The sequence below is a fragment of the Ptychodera flava genome, chromosome 18, assembly GCF_041260155.1.
Source record: "Ptychodera flava strain L36383 chromosome 18, AS_Pfla_20210202, whole genome shotgun sequence".
Lineage (NCBI taxonomy): Eukaryota > Metazoa > Hemichordata > Enteropneusta > Ptychoderidae > Ptychodera > Ptychodera flava.
Window position 1 is genome coordinate 19,955,673 of NC_091945.1, and position 14,356 is coordinate 19,970,028.

Here is a 14,356-nt window from a genome sequence, read left to right on the forward strand (position 1 = left end):
CTCAACCAATGAGAATTGTAAAATGTTTCCAAAGGAACGATGAGAGGAAATGCCAGTCGTGAACATGGCATTTCAGAGCACTAGCGTCTCGACAACATACAACGATCACGTTCAAAATCACACGAACGGACAATTTATACTTTGTCTCATTTATCGGCCATATTTTGGATAATTAATGGGGTATGTAACGAAAGAAAGGCAAGAGTATTGGTCGATGCTCTATTAATTACAAATAATGTAACTACCATGAATTTCTCATGATTGTACAAGTAACATTTGCACATCCAAATCAGTGAATGAAAATGTCACTAGGCTGAATTTCAATTTGTGACTTGGAGAGGAAAATTACTGCTTCATGTTCTTTAGACTCACGATTCGATCTTTTGACATGCTCGGTGTGAATCATGCGGAAAGTAGCAGTCCGTAGACGTGTCGTTTTAATAGCATACCTGGTGGTCGTGGTGTTGGCGAAGGGCAGTCAATCTCGTCTTCGCCGTTCAGACAATCATCGACGCCGTTACACACGAGCGTGTTCGGAATACACTGGTCCTGGCACGTCGCAGTTGTCGTGGACACGCAGCTGAACTCATCGACTTCACATGTGCATGGCTCGCATCTGCAGCACTCTCCATCCGGGGTCTCCAGCGCCTCCCCAGGAGCACATTCTTCGATTTCACAGAACTTCTGACAGTCGATGACGGCTCCACGGAAACAAAAGCAGGCCTCGCATCTCTCATTCAGGAAAATGCCACTCTGATATATCTGCCCCTCATACGAGCACGGACAGTTCACAACATCAACACAGGAAATGCCATCACAAGCTTGACCAGGTGGACAGACGTCTGGACACATGGTTGTGTTTGTCACCGAAACACACACTTCTAATTCCCTAACACTTGTAGTAAGCCTTGTAGGAGCTAAGGTTGTACCAACTAAAATAGATAGGAGTGCGATGACAGTATAAGAGAGTTTGTAATAAAATACTGAACACCAAATACAACAATACTATAAAGTGCTTTCCTCTGCACTCTATAATATTCTCATTGAAGTGTGGCAAGAATTTCTAAAATTTGCATTCTAAATTGCCTATCACATAACTCTCCCAAGTTTAATAATAATAGACCGCCACAGCTCCTTATACAGTAGCTGTCGTGGCCGTCTTGATTATTTGTAATGTCAACCTTAAGGTAGAATGAATCTAGGGGATAGATATTCGGACTCTAAAACGTTTACAACATTCCTATGGTCTACCACGTGTAGGGCTCATTTTGGAAGCTTATGAATAAACTAAAGTTTTCACCGGCTAAGTTTTGTGAAAATCTGGAATTTTATTCCTCCTGCCACGAAAGAGACAACACAGGGATGGTGGCCATTTTGAATTTCAAGTATTTGTAAATATTGGTTGATTTGTTTCTCTAGTACCAAAATTTGCACAATAACCTCGATTTTTATTCTTTATTTTGGAAGAAGATGGTTGAAAATTAGTTTGAGGAAAGTGTCAGCAAATGGCTTTCATTTTCTAGACGTTAAATACCATATATGACCAGAAGCCATAAATTATTATTGTAATTTGCACAAAATTCGGTGAAGATCAGTATTATAATTTTCCCAGAATCTTTAAACATTTTTTACCGTGTTTTGTAATAGAGATATTTAAGGCGGTGTGCGCCTCGAATGTGAAAGACTTCAACTTTTGCTCAAACTTTCCTCAAGGAATCTTTTAACCACTCTTTTTCAATATCAAGGATAAAACCCCCTGGTCACCTTAAGATTTTGGTACTAGAGAAACAAATCACCCAAGATTTACCGATATATTAAATTCAAAATGAGGTCATCCTTAGGTTGACTCTATGGAGGAAAATAGAATCGTTGATTTTTGAATAACTGAGGAAGTGCAAATGTTTCTTACACCAAGAGCTTTAAAATGAGACCCCTAAAGCGGTAGATCAGAAAAGAATTGTACATGTTTTAGCGTCCGAATATCTGTCTCTGAGGTGCATCCTACTTTAAATTAATATTTTAGGTATGGGCAAACTTCTCTTGAAAATAGTGTTCTATGATGTGAAAGTCCTACCAGGAGATATTGCTGGTCTTATCGTGGTGATCCTACATTCAGCAGTAGATTTCCGGGTACACTCGATTTGATTTTTAAAGCATATACAATCTTCACACTGGCCCTTCTCCCATCGTGCACCGGGCTATAAAAATACAAAGAGCAGGTTTTCACAAAGGAAATAACTTTTGATTTTTTTGTGCGTCGTTTTCTCGTATGTTAATTGATATTTAAAACTAGAAAGCTGCGGTCGACCAAATGCTTCATTTGAGGGTTTTATCTAGCGAAAGAGACATCCATACATTGCACAATTTCAATGCTGTATTAATGGAAGGATAGTAATGAAACATAAAGAAATCACAGGGTAAATACAAAGCACAACATATTGATGATTTATCGAGTTTGAAAGCCAACACCTAAAAGTATTTGTGCTGATGCTCCAATATATCCTTTTCGAGTGAAAGACCCTGCTCGTATATAAAACCTTCCCCTACTGTTCAGGGGATTTTCAAAATATGTTTTACATCAGTGCATGAGACCCTACCTTAGTTCAGCTCAAAAAAGTGAAAATGCACTACTCAGAAATTAACATTGTTATGACTTAGCGATCGGATATGCTAAGTTGTCACCGGTCGACCAACTAAAAAAATTAGAGGAGTCTTCACTTTGCAATATGCTACTCGATAATAGAACAGTCCAAATCGCTCTATGTTTGCTTTCTATTCTGCCTATTCACGATGTTTGCACTGCCATTTGATACACAGGATTTCATGGTTTAAGCAACAATTTTAGCACGAATCTCACTGCCATGTTATTTTACTGGACATTGACCTTTGATGTATGGAAGATCGTCTGTTTTTGTGCTCAGCAAAATGCATGTTTACGATATGTTATTTAACCGATGGAAGTAATCTGAACACTAAATACAAGACTTTCAATGTTTCGAAGTTTCTCTGTCGTTTAAAAATTATTTCACTTTTAAAGTCCTCCAAATCATAATCATGTTAACCAGGAATGGTTAAGTAATTTCATTTTGAATAGGGATAAAGAATAGCATGCCAGTTAGGCTTCGAAATCTTTGCTGTGATTCACCTTCTTGTTGGCAATGATTGCCTGACATTGACATATATTTGTACTATAATCATGTACATTCGACTTTCATAAGCGAGAACAGTTCATTAAATCTTGCTAATATAAGGTTTTGTGCCTTAAGACAAAAAATGTGTATGGAAGTATTGAAATTCAATAGTTATGCTCGATAAGCGTGAATAATTAGCACAAATTAAGTATTTAGGTTGAAAAACATCGGGTTGCTCAACTGTAGAAGCCCTTACATTTACAGAATGTATATGTAATGGAACCAGGGTACTCTATAATCTGACAATATATAAATTGTGAAACATGGCTCTACGTAGAAGTCATTTGGCTTCAAAAATCTGGTCCATTTCAACATCCCCATCGGAGCAAGCTGAGTGCTCTGATGCGAAGTAATTTAAATGCCATAGTGCCTTTATAGAAAGTCCTATCATTGTATCGTACAGGCACTGCGATACAAGAGTTTAAATGAAGGCCTGAATATGCTACAGTAGCAAGCGATATGGTTAAAGGACATGTAAGATTTTGGTGCGGTCACGAAAACCCTCATACTCGGATGACTCTTGCATGTAATATCTAATCCTTTGATAAAAAGTGTAAGTCTGTTGCCTTTATTTACTCTGATATTCTGTAGAAGGATCGGGCCTCCTATTCACGAGTAAGTCCTCATATTCTGGCTTTATTCAACAAAGAAACGAGAGTGTTAATGGACTGGATAGTGGTTTCTTATGTCAGGCTCGCGGAAGTGTTTCAGATTATCAAACCAACTTAATACTCTTAATATTATTAACTTACTGGCACAATTTCATCGGTGTCATCCCTCCAACAGGAACACTGGCCCTCTGGAATGCACTGTACGTCATTTCCAATCACCATTATTCGGTGATTTTGCTTATTACAGAACATTTGGCCAGTTGGTGAATTTGGAAGACATGCGTCGATTGCGGTGTTGTCATCTATACAACTTGTTATTAGTGCTTTTGAAGCATCACACAGTCTATCACAGTTGATTCCGTCTGGTACGTAGATTTGACCAGGTTGGCATAAGGCTGTACAAAAAGGTAAATGCACCAATATCAAATAAACGTTGGTCGTCTTAAAACTAGATGTTTACGTTTTTGAGGTGGAATGTTGCTGAGTCGGTTACAAACAAAAGACAAATGGCAACAAATCTAAGACATGCATATATCTAATCAAGAGATTCAAGTTTCAGTTCTGCAGCTGAGATTTCATATATTCATCAAGTAACTGTGACATACCTGTGGTAAGTGATATGGTTTGGAGTGTTGCTTCTGTCGCCTTTGATGTTACTGCATGCAAACGAAAAGACACTCTCCGTCAGTATAGTAGTTATAAACTCCAAAGCATCAACATGTTCATAAAATCAAACATGCCATTTAACATTTGATGCAATAAAAACATGTCACCGTAATTAACAATGGTAACATTTAAATCTTCGGGTTTGTTGTAATCATGCAGTTTTTATGTTCATGCCGTCTTTAGTAGAAATTCTCATGAATGAATTATGAGCCTCACCTTCACATGTGCCACAATTAAATCTGACAGCATAATCTTCACACTGGTTATCAGTTTGTTCACGAGCGAGACAGGTAAAGCCCTCATCAATGCTGCATGTCACCTTCTCCCCGACTTCTTCATGGGTCTTATTCGATAAAACTTGGTAGCATTCAATTTGCAAAGGTGATCGACAAAAACTAAAATACATCCGTATTTGATCCAAACTCTCAACATCATCTCCATCATCAAGAGGGGTGTCAATGTTGAACCAGCTTGACCAACCTGGGACGCATATTATTGGAGCAGCAGTATATAAAGGGGCAGTTTCCATAGAAACTGTTGGAATATAAATTGATGGGATTAACTCTGATGTCGGTAAGACGGCTTCCCCAGTTGTAACCTGATATACAATTTCTGATGTAACATCACCAAGTGTTGTCAATGGTGTTGCTGTTGTTGTTACAATGGCAGATGTCGTAGCTTCTGTGGAAAAGACAGCTTCTTCTGTTGTTACCTTAGGTTTCCTTGGTTTAGTAGGTTTGGCTGATCTAGTCACAACAACTTGAGTGCCCGTTACCTCAACCAACCTGGCTTCTGTTGTCGGATATTCTGTTGTCAACTCTGGCTCCTCTGTGTAACCCTCTGTTACAGTTGGAGTGGTGACTTCTGTTGCAATTTCGGTCAAAGCAGACAGGGTTGCTGTGGATGCGGTAGCTTCAACAAATTTTGTTATTGCTTCTGTACTTGCCAACTTGCTTGTTGCTGTAACCAGCCTGTAGTTCTTCTTTGGTGGACCGTTCAACTGTTCTTTCCAATACAGTTGACAGAATTTGTGGTGTGGTGCCTTTTGTGACTGTCTCAACTAGTGTATACATCTCCTCTGTTGTTGCTGCGGCAACAGTTGTTTCAATCAACTTGGTAATTGCTTCAGATGTAACCGGCTGACTTATGAGTGCAGAAGTGATGATTTCAGGGGTGGCAGTCTTTGCTGTAGCGCTGATAATTTTACTAAGTACCTCTGTGGTTGCTTCCCTGGTAGCAGTGGTGACGAATTCAGTGACTGTTGCCGGTGGTAGTGTTTTTGTAGCAATTGTTGCTATTTCAGTGACAACTGCTTGGGTAGTTGCTGCTGCTGTCAATGCAGATGTAACAACCTCTGGCGGTGTTCTTGCAGCCACAGCTGTAGAAATCCTACTTATAAGCTCGGGAGTTCCAGCTTTTGTTGCAGTTTCTAGTAATGTGGAAATAACCTCTGGTGTTTTTGTAGCAAGAGAAGTTATTACTTCTGTGATTTTCTCAGTTGAGACCTCTTCTACTGTTGATGCTACAATGGAGGAGACCACTTGAGGTGTGGTAAGGGCTTTCTTTGTCGTTAATTCAACAATTCTGGTGGTGAGTTCTGGTGGGGCCGTGCTTGAGATGATCGAAATCAGTTCAGAGACGGCTTCTGATGTGGCAGCTATGGTTGCTGCCGTGATAATTTCTGTGGTCGCTTCAGGCGTTATGGCAGTTACTGCTGTTTCTATGACTTTGGTAGTCACTTCAGGGGTAGTTACTACTTCAGAGACAACACTGCTCAAAATTTCAGGTGTAACAGCGCGTGAAGTGATCTCCACAATTTTACTTGTGGCCTCTGGTGTTGCAGCTCTGGTCACAGTTTCAATAACTTCTCTGGTTGTTGACGGGGAAGCAGTGGAGACAAGCGTTGTGATCAATTTGCTAATGGCAGTAGGTGACACGCCCAGTGTTGTCTTTTCTAGAACTTCAGTGACAATTTCAGGAGTTGCAGCAGTGGTGACAAATGTTACTGCTGGAGTCAGCAGTTCTGGTGTAGTGCTGGCTAACTCAGCAGTAGTCTTCAGAAGTTTGGATACTATTTCAGGGGTTGCTGTTTCTGCTGTTGAGCGAATTATTTGTGTCACTCTCTCTGATGTTATGGCCTCTTTTGTTGTCTCTATAACTTGGGTGAGAAGAGTGGTTGGTGCAGTAGTGATTGCTTCTGTCAACTCCTCTGTAGTTGGTTGCTCTGATGTTACAATAGGGGCTGCTGTTGTCGCTACTTTTGTTATTTCAGTTATAACTTCTGGGACAGTCTTTGCTGTTGTTTGGATAATCTCTGTTAGAATGGTTGGAACGGCTTTGGTTGATGCTACAAGGAGTTCAGTTGAAATTTCAGGACTTGCAGTTCGTGCAACAGTTTCAATGAACTCTGTTGTGAATTCTGGCTTTTCCTTTGTGGTAGCTCTGACTATTTCAGTCAAAATCGATGGAGTTGTTCTCGCAAGTTCAGTGACGACTGAAGTTAATATTTCAGGAGAAGTTTTGAAGATTTCTGAGGTTATGGCACTGACCGTTTCTGGAGAGGTTGTCCCTTCCACAATTTCTGTAACTAATTCAGGCGTGGCCAATGTAGTAGCTGTAACAATAGGAGTGAACAGCTCAGGAGCTTCTGAAGAAGCAGTGACAATTTCGAGTCTGGCAGTTGGACTGCCCTGGACGTTATTTCGACTATTTCTGTGGTCAATTCAGGAGTTGTTTTGGCAATAGTCGACAATGCTTTTGGCAATATCGTTGTTGAGACTTCGGCAACCGTGCTCAGTATTTCAGATACAATCTCTGGAGTGGATATACTGACAGCTGTCACATATTCTGTGAGTTGCTTGGTTGATACAGGGGCGGTCTCAGCTACTATTGTTGTGAGAAGTTCGGGAGTAGTTTCTATGGCTGTTGTGAGACCTGTGGTGAAGACAAGGGGGCTTGTCTTTGCAATTGTCGATACAACTTCAGTCACCAGAGGTGATGTTGCTTCTTCGGCTTTAGTAGTAACCTCTGTAAGAAGTGGCGGCTGTGTTGTTTCAGCTAGTATGGTCGTGAGAGCAGCTGGTGTTGTTCTTGCTGTTTCTGCTATTATAGTAGTTAAAACTTCCGGAGTTGTCTGCACTGCAGTGCTTATTAATTTTGTGAGAATCTCTGGAGATGGGGTTGCTGACAAAGTGATTATTTCGGTGGCCAGTGTGGGTTTGGCTTCCGTTGTAGCAACCACTGTTTGGGTCACAATTTCGGGGCTAGTTTTAGCGATTGATGTCAGAAACTCTGTCACTGCTGCAGGAGTTGTAGCTTGTGCAACAGTGGATATTATTTCAGGCTGTGTGGTTTGTCTTACAGCTGATGTCACTTCTATAACAGTTGTCGCGAGAGCTGGTGTCGTTTTGGCTGCAGTAGTTACTATCTCTGTCACAGCCTCTGGAGTAGCAACTGATGAGAGGAATTCAGATACTATCTCCTTGGAAGTTGCCGCAATGAGTGTAGTCAAGACTTTTGGTGTTGCTGTTGCTGTTACAATGGCAGATGTTGTAGCTTCTGTGGAAAAGACAGCTTCTTCTGTTGTTACCTTAGGTTTCCTTGGTTTAGTAGGTTTGGCTGGTCTAGTCACAACAACTTGAGTGCCCGTTACCTCAACCAACCTGGCTTCTGTTGTCGGATATTCTGTTGTCAACTCTGGCTCCTCTGTGTAACCCTCTGTTACAGTTGGAGTGGTGACTTCTGTTGCAATTTCGGTCAAAGCAGACAGGGTTGCTGTGGATGCGGTAGCTTCAACAAATTTTGTTATTGCTTCTGTACTTGCCAACTTGCTTGTTGCTGTAACCAGCTCTGTAAGTTCTTCTTTGGTGGACCGTTCAACTGTTCTTTCCAATACAGTTGACAGAATTTGTGGTGTGGTGCCTTTTGTGACTGTCTCAACTAGTGTATACATCTCCTCTGTTGTTGCTGCGGCAACAGTTGTTTCAATCAACTTGGTAATTGCTTCAGATGTAACCGGCTGACTTATGAGTGCAGAAGTGATGATTTCAGGGGTGGCAGTCTTTGCTGTAGCGCTGATAATTTTACTAAGTACCTCTGTGGTTGCTTCCCTGGTAGCAGTGGTGACGAATTCAGTGACTGTTGCCGGTGGTAGTGTTTTTGTAGCAATTGTTGCTATTTCAGTGACAACTGCTTGGGTAGTTGCTGCTGCTGTCAATGCAGATGTAACAACCTCTGGCGGTGTTCTTGCAGCCACAGCTGTAGAAATCCTACTTATTAGCTCGGGAGTTCCAGCTTTTGTTGCAGTTTCTAGTATTGTGGAAATAACCTCTGGTGTTTTTGTAGCAAGAGAAGTTATTACTTCTGTGATTTTCTCAGTTGAGACCTCTTCTACTGTTGATGCTACAATGGAGGAGACCACTTGAGGTGTGGTAAGGGCTTTCTTTGTCGTTAATTCAACAATTCTGGTGGTGAGTTCTGGTGGGGCTGTGCTTGAGATGATCGAAATCAGTTCAGAGACGGCTTCTGATGTGGCAGCTATGGTTGCTGCCGTGATAATTTCTGTGGTCGCTTCAGGCGTTATGGCAGTTACTGCTGTTTCTATGACTTTGGTAGTCACTTCAGGGGTAGTTACTACTTCAGAGACAACACTACTCAAAATTTCAGGTGTAACAGCGCGTGAAGTGATCTCCACAATTTTACTTGTGGCCTCTGGTGTTGCAGCTCTGGTCACAGTTTCAATAACTTCTCTGGTTGTTGACGGGGAAGCAGTGGAGACAAGCGTTGTGATCAATTTGCTAATGGCAGTAGGTGACACGCCCAGTGTTGTCTTTTCTAGAACTTCAGTGACAATTTCAGGAGTTGCAGCAGTGGTGACAAATGTTACTGCTGGAGTCAGCAGTTCTGGTGTAGTGCTGGCTAACTCAGCAGTAGTCTTCAGAAGTTTGGATACTATTTCAGGGGTTGCTGTTTCTGCTGTTGAGCGAATTATTTGTGTCACTCTCTCCGATGTTATGGCCTCTTTTGTTGTCTCTATAACTTGGGTGAGAAGAGTGGTTGGTGCAGTAGTGATTGCTTCTGTCAACTCCTCTGTAGTTGGTTGCTCTGATGTTACAATAGGGGCTGCTGTTGTCGCTACTTTTGTTATTTCAGTTATAACTTCTGGGACAGTCTTTGCTGTTGTTTGGATAATCTCTGTTAGAATGGTTGGAACGGCTTTGGTTGATGCTACAAGGAGTTCAGTTGAAATTTCAGGACTTGCAGTTCGTGCAACAGTTTCAATGAACTCTGTTGTGAATTCTGGCTTTTCTTTGTGGTAGCTCTGACTATTTCAGTCAAAATCGATGGAGTTGTTCTCGCAAGTTCAGTGACGACTGAAGTTAATATTTCAGGAGAAGTTTTGAAGATTTCTGAGGTTATGGCACTGACCGTTTCTGGAGAGGTTGTCCCTTCCACAATTTCTGTAACTAATTCAGGCGTGGCCAATGTAGTAGCTGTAACAATAGGAGTGAACAGCTCAGGAGCTTCTGAAGAAGCAGTGACAATTTCGAGTCTGGCAGTTGGACTTGCCCTGGACGTTATTTCGACTATTTCTGTGGTCAATTCAGGAGTTGTTTTGGCAATAGTCGACAATGCTTTTGGCAATATCGTTGTTGAGACTTCGGCAACCGTGCTCAGTATTTCAGATACAATCTCTGGAGTGGATATACTGACAGCTGTCACATATTCTGTGAGTTGCTTGGTTGATACAGGGGCGGTCTCAGCTACTATTGTTGTGAGAAGTTCGGGAGTAGTTTCTATGGCTGTTGTGAGACCTGTGGGGGAGAACAAGGGGGCTTGTCTTTGCAATTGTCGATACAACTTCAGTCACCAGAGGTGATGTTGCTTCTTCGGCTTTAGTAGTAACCTCTGTAAGAAGTGGCGGCTGTGTTGTTTCAGCTAGTATGGTCGTGAGAGCAGCTGGTGTTGTTCTTGCTGTTTCTGCTATTATAGTAGTTAAAACTTCCGGAGTTGTCTGCACTGCAGTGCTTATTAATTTTGTGAGAATCTCTGGAGATGGGGTTGCTGACAAAGTGATTATTTCGGTGGCCAGTGTGGGTTTGGCTTCCGTTGTAGCAACCACTGTTTGGGTCACAATTTCGGGGCTAGTTTTAGCGATTGATGTCAGAAACTCTGTCACTGCTGCAGGAGTTGTAGCTTGTGCAACAGTGGATATTATTTCAGGCTGTGTGGTTTGTCTTACAGCTGATGTCACTTCTATAACAGTTGTCGCGAGAGCTGGTGTCGTTTTGGCTGCAGTAGTTACTATCTCTGTCACAGCCTCTGGAGTAGCAACTGATGAGAGGAATTCAGATACTATCTCCTTGGAAGTTGCCGCAATGAGTGTAGTCAAGACTTTTGGTGTTGCTGTTGCTGTTACAATGGCAGATGTTGTAGCTTCTGTGGAAAAGACAGCTTCTTCTGTTGTTACCTTAGGTTCCTTGGTTTAGTAGGTTTGGCTGGTCTAGTCACAACAACTTGAGTGCCCGTTACCTCAACCAACCTGGCTTCTGTTGTCGGATATTCTGTTGTCAACTCTGGCTCCTCTGTGTAACCCTCTGTTACAGTTGGAGTGGTGACTTCTGTTGCAATTTCGGTCAAAGCAGACAGGGTTGCTGTGGATGCGGTAGCTTCAACAAATTTTGTTATTGCTTCTGTACTTGCCAACTTGCTTGTTGCTGTAACCAGCTCTGTAAGTTCTTCTTTGGTGGACCGTTCAACTGTTCTTTCCAATACAGTTGACAGAATTTGTGGTGTGGTGCCTTTTGTGACTGTCTCAACTAGTGTATACATCTCCTCTGTTGTTGCTGCGGCAACAGTTGTTTCAATCAACTTGGTAATTGCTTCAGATGTAACCGGCTGACTTATGAGTGCAGAAGTGATGATTCAGGGGTGGCAGTCTTTGCTGTAGCGCTGATAATTTTACTAAGTACCTCTGTGGTTGCTTCCCTGGTAGCAGTGGTGACGAATTCAGTGACTGTTGCCGGTGGTAGTGTTTTTGTAGCAATTGTTGCTATTTCAGTGACAACTGCTTGGGTAGTTGCTGCTGCTGTCAATGCAGATGTAAAACCTCTGGCGGTGTTCTTGCAGCCACAGCTGTAGAAGAAATCCTACTTATTAGCTCGGGAGTTCCAGCTTTTGTTGCAGTTTCTAGTAATGTGGAAATAACCTCTGGTGTTTTTGTAGCAAGAGAAGTTATTACTTCTGTGATTTTCTCAGTTGAGACCTCTTCTACTGTTGATGCTACAATGGAGGAGACCACTTGAGGTGTGGTAAGGGCTTTCTTTGTCGTTAATTCAACAATTCTGGTGGTGAGTTCTGGTGGGGCCGTGCTTGAGATGATCGAAATCAGTTCAGAGACGGCTTCTGATGTGGCAGCTATGGTTGCTGCCGTGATAATTTCTGTGGTCGCTTCAGGCGTTATGGCAGTTACTGCTGTTTCTATGACTTTGGTAGTCACTTCAGGGGTAGTTACTACTTCAGAGACAACACTGCTCAAAATTTCAGGTGTAACAGCGCGTGAAGTGATCTCCACAATTTTACTTGTGGCCTCTGGTGTTGCAGCTCTGGTCACCGTTTCAATAACTTCTCTGGTTGTTGACGGGGAAGCAGTGGAGACAAGCGTTGTGATCAATTTGCTAATGGCAGTAGGTGACACGCCCAGTGTTGTCTTTTCTAGAACTTCAGTGACAATTTCAGGAGTTGCAGCAGTGGTGACAAATGTTACTGCTGGAGTCAGCAGTTCTGGTGTAGTGCTGGCTAACTCAGCAGTAGTCTTCAGAAGTTTGGATACTATTTCAGGGGTTGCTGTTTCTGCTGTTGAGCGAATTATTTGTGTCACTCTCTCCGATGTTATGGCCTCTTTTGTTGTCTCTATAACTTGGGTGAGAAGAGTGGTTGGTGCAGTAGTGATTGCTTCTGTCAACTCCTCTGTAGTTGGTTGCTCTGATGTTACAATAGGGGCTGCTGTTGTCGCTACTTTTGTTATTTCAGTTATAACTTCTGGGACAGTCTTTGCTGTTGTTTGGATAATCTCTGTTAGAATGGTTGGAACGGCTTTGGTTGATGCTACAAGGAGTTCAGTTGAAATTTCAGGACTTGCAGTTCGTGCAACAGTTTCAATGAACTCTGTTGTGAATTCTGGCTTTTCCTTTGTGGTAGCTCTGACTATTTCAGTCAAAATCGATGGAGTTGTTCTCGCAAGTTCAGTGACGACTGAAGTTAATATTTCAGGAGAAGTTTTGAAGATTTCTGAGGTTATGGCACTGACCGTTTCTGGAGAGGTTGTCCCTTCCACAATTTCTGTAACTAATTCAGGCGTGGCCAATGTAGTAGCTGTAACAATAGGAGTGAACAGCTCAGGAGCTTCTGAAGAAGCAGTGACAATTTCGAGTCTGGCAGTTGGACTTGCCCTGGACGTTATTTCGACTATTTCTGTGGTCAATTCAGGAGTTGTTTTGGCAATAGTCGACAATGCTTTTGGCAATATCGTTGTTGAGACTTCGGCAACCGTGCTCAGTATTTCAGATACAATCTCTGGAGTGGATATACTGACAGCTGTCACATATTCTGTGAGTTGCTTGGTTGATACAGGGGCGGTCTCAGCTACTATTGTTGTGAGAAGTTCGGGAGTAGTTTCTATGGCTGTTGTGAGACCTGTGGTGAAGACAAGGGGGCTTGTCTTTGCAATTGTCGATACAACTTCAGTCACCAGAGGTGATGTTGCTTCTTCGGCTTTAGTAGTAACCTCTGTAAGAAGTGGCGGCTGTGTTGTTTCAGCTAGTATGGTCGTGAGAGCAGCTGGTGTTGTTCTTGCTGTTTCTGCTATTATAGTAGTTAAAACTTCCGGAGTTGTCTGCACTGCAGTGCTTATTAATTTTGTGAGAATCTCTGGAGATGGGGTTGCTGACAAAGTGATTATTTCGGTGGCCAGTGTGGGTTTGGCTTCCGTTGTAGCAACCACTGTTTGGGTCACAATTTCGGGGCTAGTTTTAGCGATTGATGTCAGAAACTCTGTCACTGCTGCAGGAGTTGTAGCTTGTGCAACAGTGGATATTATTTCAGGCTGTGTGGTTTGTCTTACAGCTGATGTCACTTCTATAACAGTTGTCGCGAGAGCTGGTGTCGTTTTGGCTGCAGTAGTTACTATCTCTGTCACAGCCTCTGGAGTAGCAACTGATGAGAGGAATTCAGATACTATCTCCTTGGAAGTTGCCGCAATGAGTGTAGTCAAGACTTTTGGTGTTGCTGTTGCTGTTACAATGGCAGATGTTGTAGCTTCTGTGGAAAAGACAGCTTCTTCTGTTGTTACCTTAGGTTTCCTTGGTTTAGTAGGTTTGGCTGGTCTAGTCACAACAACTTGAGTGCCCGTTACCTCAACCAACCTGGCTTCTGTTGTCTGCTTTAGTGTTGAATATGGTGCTTTTTGTGTTTTGGTTGCCGAGGTCGTCAATGCAATTGTTGGCTCTTCTGCTTGAAATGATAATTATAATTGTAGAAATGAATGTGTGATTAGTTGTCACATTATATTTTAAGAATTGTTTTATTCAAAGTGATGCTGTCTCTATTATTATGTTATGCTGTCTTTTGATGTTCTAAATATTCGATACACAGTGGATGGAAGTATATACATCATTGAGGGATTATAAAGTATTTTAGTCATTTTAAGAACCTAATATTTGCTTAGAATCTATTTTGAGTATTTTTAACGTAACACTAATCGCGAAAATGCGTTTTTATATTTGTGTTTTGATTATTTTGAAATATTATGATTATTTGTATTGGACATGGATAAAAATTGTTTACAGTATGTGACTGACTGTCTGTAATGTTTTTGAACATTTGTAACAT

At 41.8% G+C, this 14,356-nt stretch overlaps 1 protein-coding gene across 1 annotated transcript in view; it reads right to left on the reverse strand.

Moving 5' to 3' along the window:
- Positions 1 to 14,356, reverse strand: part of LOC139117645 (mucin-2-like) — a 30,119-nt gene that overhangs the window by 14,182 nt on the left and 1,581 nt on the right. The window contains exons 3-12 of the mRNA XM_070680886.1: positions 11,621 to 13,975; positions 11,000 to 11,313; positions 10,235 to 10,829; positions 7,298 to 9,694; positions 5,613 to 7,082; positions 4,685 to 5,473; positions 4,408 to 4,458; positions 3,944 to 4,197; positions 2,075 to 2,198; positions 450 to 932 (exon numbers count right to left, since the gene is read on the reverse strand). Of these exons, the coding sequence (XP_070536987.1) occupies positions 450 to 932; positions 2,075 to 2,198; positions 3,944 to 4,197; positions 4,408 to 4,458; positions 4,685 to 5,473; positions 5,613 to 7,082; positions 7,298 to 9,694; positions 10,235 to 10,829; positions 11,000 to 11,313; positions 11,621 to 13,975 (8,832 nt within the window). The remainder of the gene's footprint in view (positions 1 to 449; positions 933 to 2,074; positions 2,199 to 3,943; positions 4,198 to 4,407; positions 4,459 to 4,684; positions 5,474 to 5,612; positions 7,083 to 7,297; positions 9,695 to 10,234; positions 10,830 to 10,999; positions 11,314 to 11,620; positions 13,976 to 14,356) is intronic.